Raw genomic sequence first — 6,449 nt, 5'->3', positions numbered from 1 at the left:
CACACACACACACACACACACACACACACACACACACACCCCTCTTCTATAAACGAGGGCGGCCGAGCCGCGCGCCGAGTTCCTGCCTCGCGGAGCATCGGACTTGGAGGCAGAGACCCGGCTACGACTACCGGCTCCGCCACTTTCTAGCGCTGTGACCTTGGGCAAGTTACCCCACCTCTGCGATTTCTCTTTTATCGGGGTTTTAACACTGACCGCAGGCGGCTTGGCTAGGGGTAGGCTCAGCCTGCGGCCGCGTCGGATGCTCTACAGGCGCTCAGTAGGTGTTGGTGAGGCGCGGGAGTGGCCGCTGGCGCGGAGTGCACCCCCGCGCGCGGAAACGCCGCGGGACCCAAACTCGCCGAGGCCGAGATCCCGCACCCCTTCCCGCCTGCCCATCCTGTCTCTACGGTCAGTTCCTGATGCAGCACTTGAGGGAACGGACGCCCGGGGCCCTGGTGGCCTGGGTACTCGCTCCTACCGTGCAGGGATGCTCCCGGCCGCCCCCAGTCCCGGCGGCTGCATCTGGGATGCGGCGAGGAGAGGAGACGAGCTGTCCGCAAACAACGGGCCTTTAGTTTTCAGGTGGCGAAACTGACTGGTCTGGTTAGAGCGCGTCCAAGCCAAGCCGCAGTGCTGTTTGGATTTTTAAATTTCTCCTTCTGAGTGAGAAAATAGCAATCGAGATGGAACCATCCGGTTGGTGCCATTTTAACTTTTGGTTTCCCAACAGGTTAAAGACGAGCCCTCCTCTCCCCTCCACCTGCCTCTCCCTTCTCTTTTTCCACTCCCCTTTCCTACCCCTATTACGCGGGAGGGGGCTCCCCGCCCAAGGGAAGATCTGAAGCGAAGGGCGGGCGGTGGGACCTGGAACTGGTGGTGGGGGACGGGGTGGGGGCGAAGCGCCAACCGGTGAGGAGGCACTTGTTGCTCTCGGTTTCCCAGCCGCCTCTCACAAGCGGGTTCGCAGTGGCCAGCTCGCGGCTTTGGAGAGCCGACTGGGACGTTTCTGCGCTATCAAGTTTTGCGCTGGAATGGACTGCGGGGGGGTGGGGGGATGGGGGGGAAGGACAGAAAATCGGGGAAGCAGGACCCAGGGATACCGATCGAGATGAGATTGCCTCTTCAGTGGACTCAACAACACTTACTGAGCGCCTACGAAGCACAGACCCAGGCCCGAAGTCTGGGCGGGTGGTAGGGCAGTGATGGAAGGTGACAGATCTGAATGGAGACAGGGGTCCTTCCTAGGAGCGCTCCCAGCCCGAAGGGGGAGACATGGTAAAATGGTCTTCCTCATGAACTAATAATAGAACAGGGATACTTTTTGCTTGTTCTCTCTCTCTCTGTCTTTTTTTTTTTTTTTCTTTCTGTTTTGTTGCTACTGCTGCTGCTTGGAGGGATTTTTTTTTGTACATTCAGGTGCCAGGCAGCATAAAGAAGGAAGGCTGGAACGGGAAAAGATGGTCAGGGCCCCCATTTTTCTTAGAACAGGAAAATTGCCGGATACTGGTGGTCCTTGAAAACAACATGCATCAGACTCCTTGTCTATTGATCACTTGCTTTAAATATTCTAAGGTTGCCTCAGAGAAGGAGGAGGGCTCCAATCAAGCAGTGATGTGGGACCCAGCAACTGATTTTTCCCTTATTTAAAAAAAAAGTTTCTTCTTAATCTATTTTTCTTGCCCCCCCAGCTACCCTCCCAAGTAAACAATGCAAAAATGATGCAGAAAGGTAATAAGTAGCCACTTCCTAAAAGTGTCTGAACAAATTCTTAATGACCACCGGATGGGGGGTGTCATAGAGAAGTCTAACCTCCCTGAAAAGATTTGAGGCTCCTTTTAAAAATCCTCAAGAGTCTTTGGACCAAGAGGTGTTTTTAAATGTGAAATTCTACATCTCTAAATTGATTATGAAAGTTAGAAAATGTGGGGCTTTTTTTAAGAGAGAGGGGCCCCACTATGTTGCTCAGGCTGGTGTCAAATTCCCGGGCTCAAGTGATTCTCCTGCCTCAGCCTCCCAAGAAGCTGGGGCTACAAGCAGGCACCACTGTGCTGACCTGTGGACCTTTTTTTTTTTTTTAAACAAGCTTCTAAAAAATTACAAGACTTTTCGAAGGTCTCTTGTTTTCTGGTTTTGGGTATTCTTTTGCCCTTATTTCCTTATCCTTTGACACTTAAGCCAAGGAATCATTTCTTCAGAAGCCATTTGAGTCATTCCAAGTATGATGACTTGGCCAGTGGTCAGGTGAGGCATGTGGGCATAGGAGTGCTAAATCCTGCTCCCAGAACCACTACTACCTGACTAGAAAGCCATTAAATCTCTGTACCTTCGTTTCCCTCCCAGAAGAATAATGTAGCTGGGCTCAGGGCTCTGGGGCAGGTGTCCTAGGAAAGTACAATGCTGGGCTATCTTGGAGGGGACTTGAGACATGGAGGAAAGTGAGACATTTCTAGCTACTCTGGCTCTGGCTGCCTCAGAACCCCCAGACCACCCTGATCATCCTGACTTCTCACAGGCAACACCCAAGGTGGAGCCTTGGAGTCCCATGACATTTGCTTTGGGGACTTGTTCCTTCCCTGTGCAGCAGCCTCCTGCTTTCTAAGTCTTCCTTGCCCTGACTTCTTTCCACTTTCTCCCAGTCCCAATGGAGACCCCAGTGCTCCAGCCCAAATGCTAGTAGCCCATTGAGACCGTGTGCTGCTTACTCGGGGACATTCCTGCCCTCAGAACCAGGAACAGTACCTCCCCCCACCCCAATACCCCAATACACACACACACACACACACACACACACACACACACACACACAATTTGAGACTCTGAAATCGCATGCATGAGAAAACAGTCATGTGTGTCCCCTCTTAGCAATGTGAGTAACTGGCTGCCTGGGCAACACCTGGCTGAATCAAGCACCTCTCCCGTTTTCGGCAAAAGTTTTAGCTTGATCTCCTCTCTCTGCTCAGGTGGTCTCTGATCTTGGGTTTAACCTTGTCACCATCCTTGCCTGGTAACTGTGTAGCATTGTCCTGCTTCGGGCTTTACTAGTGCCTCTTTGGTCAGTGACACCTTTTGCCCTTACCAACTCTTCTCCCTCACATGCAGCACAACAGCTCCAGCTGGCAGCATCACCTCCTGCCAACTTATCCAACTTCTGCCAAGGTTCTGAAATGCCAACGATGTCGAGGCCTGCACTTGATGTCAAGGGTGGCACCTCACCTGTGAAAGAGGTAATTTTTTTCCACTTTACAGATGGAAACACAGAGGCATGGAAAGACGAACTTTTCTGGGACCACGTGCTAGGCTCTCCCAGGTGTGCTATCTAGCGTCCTTGAACAGAGAGGAGACAGCAGGGATTTCTCTGGGAGATGAGATAGCTTCAGCCTAAACATGGTCAGATTGAACCCACTAGGGATGTTGAAAGATGGCAGGAAAGGAAACAGAGAAGTGGAATTGGAGCAAGACCACTCATCAAAGAGATTAAAGTGCGGCTGAGATGAAGGACAAGGAGATGCCCTTTTTAGGATGGTGAGGTGGAGTGCAGGGGGAGGGAGTCGAAAGCAGTGAACCCAGTTAGAATGACAGGTACCTCAGTACTAGAATTAGAGTCTGACCTCAGTGCTGAGAGCCTGGTAGCAAAAGGATACTTGGGCTAGAAGGCCAGTCTTTGAGGGGGTCCTCTTGCTACTTCCCTACCTCTAGCCCCAAATGAAGCACATGTAGGAACCTTCCGGGTTTGATGAATGGTGAGGGATAACCCAAGAGCAGGGGTACTATGGTGTGCTTTTCTCTGTCTTCTAGGATGCCAGCGAAGAGATGAGCTCTCTGGCCTACTCTAACCTGGCAGTTAAAGACCGCAAAGCAGTGGCCATTCTGCATTACCCTGCGGTAGCCTCAAATGGAACCAAGGCCAGTGGGGCTCCCACTAGTTCCTCGGGATCTCCATCTCCAATAGGCTCTCCTACTGCCACCCCCTCCACTAAGTCCCCACCCTTCAACCTGCACCCTGCCCCTCACCTGCTAGCCAGTATGCAACTGCAGAAACTTAATAGCCAGTATCATGGGATGGCCACCGCCACTCCAGGCCAACCCGGGGAGGCAGGGCCCCTGCAAAACTGGGGCTTTGGGGCTCAGGGGGGAGGGGCGGGATCACTCTCTCCTTCTACCGGTGCCCAGAGCCCTGCTATCATCGATTCAGACCCGGTGGATGAGGAAGTGCTGATGTCGCTGGTGGTGGAACTGGGACTGGACCGAGCCAATGAGCTTCCAGAGCTGTGGTTGGGGCAGAATGAGTTTGACTTCACTGCGGACTTTCCATCTGGCTGCTAATGCCAAGTGTCTCTAAAGATGGAGGAATAAAGCCACCAATTCTGCTGTAAATAAAAATAAAAGTTACTTACAAAGAGATGGGCCAACTGGAGGTATTCTTCATTGAGCTCTAAAAGTGTGTAGTGTGGTCTGATGTTTAATAATTCTGAGACCTACGGTGGGGTTTTGGGTGGCTAGCTGGGAAGGAGCTGGATGAGATGGAAGAAGTGGGGAGGGATGAAGGGAGCTATTCACCATATTTCTGCTGCCACCACCACTACCATTATCTCCTCAGTAGTCCCATGTCAGGTGTCCACGTCCCTAGCTTCATTGATCTAAGACTCCAGGAACACTGTCCTATTCGAGGTTGTGCACAGGGGCTGGTTGGGAGCATTATTGTAAGAGAGACTGATGCAGACCCTTCTGCAGCCTCCTCACCATCTGCGCACCCAAGTCTAAAGGCACATCCCTGACCACTTGCACACACTTCTCCAATTCTAAAAGCCATCCCCACCCACTCTCTAGCCCCAATCCAATTGACCCATTAAGGCCATTCCTTTGCCCTTTTGCCTATGTGCAATAGATAAGACCTAAGAAGGATCCTGTGACCTGGGAGCTCAGATTTCTTTAGAAAATTGTACAAACTATAGATTCCCAGCATTAAACTGGAATTCCAGGTGTCTTCTTCAAGCTCCTCATACAGCTACTCAACTCTCCAAGCCTGGGACACTCAGCTGGTCTGAGTGTTCCCTAACTCCTACTCCCCTGGCCCACCCTGTTTGCTTGAGCTGGCTTCTCCATCTTAAAGATACAGATCAGGATTGGGGTTGACAAGTTCAACATTTGAGGATATAGTCCTTGCCCTTTGATTAACTGCTGAGAAGGCAGTAGCTTTAGAAGCATGCCGAGTGACAAGTCAGTAGCATTGCACTGGATTCTGGCCTTGTGGAGCCTTGGGCTCAGATAATGCCCTGTCCTCATATTGGCACAACCCAATGCCTGGGGACTTCTCTGCCCACATTTCAGACTCTTGGAGACATTCTTCCTTCAACGCTGTGAAAACAACTACAATAAGCCTCTCGGGCAGAACTAGCACCAGATTTGCCCCATAGCGAGCACTTTCAAAAGAGCCTGCCAGTAAAGGCACTTCATTGAATTCAGCACTTGCTGAGCACCTGCTCTGAGCCACTTTGCTAGACACTGGGAGCATAAATTAGATCAAGTTTTTACCTTTAAGGGGGTTCTCCATCTCAGAGGGAGAAAGAGGGGCACATACAAAACACAATAAAACAGTATTTTCTAGAACACAGGGTAAGGGTGCTATTTGATCTCAGAAAAGGAAACAGCTCCATTTGCCTGGGAAGTCTGGGTAAGGTTTCCTTGTATTGAACTAGTTCATTTGTTTTTATATCTGACAAGTAACAAATACATGATACAATCTCCTTGTGAAAACTAGAGACTTTACAGATGATAAGGCTAAAGTACCCTTTGACCAATTCTATCCCTCAATTCTGATTGTGTCTGGTTCTCCACAGAATTAGCAACTGTTCATCCACTCATGACGCATCCTTGCCACACTTGCTGGGATTTTGTTTGTTGGTTTGTCAGAGTCTCACTCTGTCGCCCAGGCTGGAATGCAGTGGCACAATCACTGTTCACTGCAGCCTCAACCTCCTGGACTCAAACGATCCTTCCACCTCAGCCTCCCAAGTAGCTTTGACTAGAGGTGCATGCCACCACACCCAACTAATTTTTACATTTTTTGTAGAGATTAGGTCTCCTTATGCTGCCCAGGCTGATAATGAACTCCTAAACTCAAGCAATCCTCTTGCCTTGGCCTCCCAAAGTGCTGGAATCACAAGCATGGGACATCACGCCCAGCCTATCTTGATGTGAAGATCTATCTACCCATAGAAAGAATTGGGTTTTAAAATAAGACTTGAGCTGAACACAGTGGTTCACGTCTGTAATCTCAGCACTTTGAGAGGTGGAGGTGAGAGAATGGCCTGAGCCCACGGGTTCGAGACCAGCCTGGGCAACATGGTGAGACCTCGTCTCTGCAGAAATCAAAAAATTAGCCAGGCGTGGTGGCACACACCTGTAGTTTCAGCTACTTGGAAGGCTGAGGTGGAAGGATTGCCTGA

At 50.6% G+C, this 6,449-nt stretch overlaps 2 protein-coding genes across 6 annotated transcripts in view; one reads left to right on the top strand and one right to left on the bottom strand.

Annotated features, from left to right (window-relative positions):
- The window catches only part of CITED1 (Cbp/p300 interacting transactivator with Glu/Asp rich carboxy-terminal domain 1), a 5,514-nt gene extending 1,102 nt beyond the window's left edge, over positions 1-4,412 (top strand). For 2 of the 5 annotated variants that reach the window (XM_008070863.1, XM_021718967.1), the window contains exons 2-3: positions 3,103-3,227; positions 3,799-4,412. In XM_008070863.1, the coding sequence (XP_008069054.1) occupies positions 3,168-3,227; positions 3,799-4,326 (588 nt within the window). In that variant the 5' untranslated portion in view covers positions 3,103-3,167 and the 3' untranslated portion in view covers positions 4,327-4,412. Of the gene's footprint in view, positions 1-76; positions 165-578; positions 700-3,102; positions 3,228-3,798 lie in introns of those variants that run through there. The other 3 variants (XM_021718964.1, XM_021718965.1, XM_021718966.1) reach the window with 3 other exon arrangements.
- Positions 3,111-6,449, bottom strand: part of PIN4 (peptidylprolyl cis/trans isomerase, NIMA-interacting 4) — a 147,586-nt gene continuing 144,247 nt past the window's right edge. The window contains exons 7-8 of the transcript XR_002482702.1: positions 4,398-4,514; positions 3,111-3,216 (exon numbers count right to left, since the gene is read on the bottom strand). The gene's annotated coding sequence lies outside the window, so the exon portion shown is untranslated. The remainder of the gene's footprint in view (positions 3,217-4,397; positions 4,515-6,449) is intronic.

The sequence above is a fragment of the Carlito syrichta genome, unplaced genomic scaffold, assembly GCF_000164805.1.
Source record: "Carlito syrichta isolate Samal-C Ts95f unplaced genomic scaffold, Tarsius_syrichta-2.0.1 Scaffold314047, whole genome shotgun sequence".
NCBI lineage: Eukaryota > Metazoa > Chordata > Mammalia > Primates > Tarsiidae > Carlito > Carlito syrichta.
The sequence above is the reverse complement of the archived record's forward strand: the minus strand, read 5'-3'. Positions and strand labels throughout refer to the sequence as shown.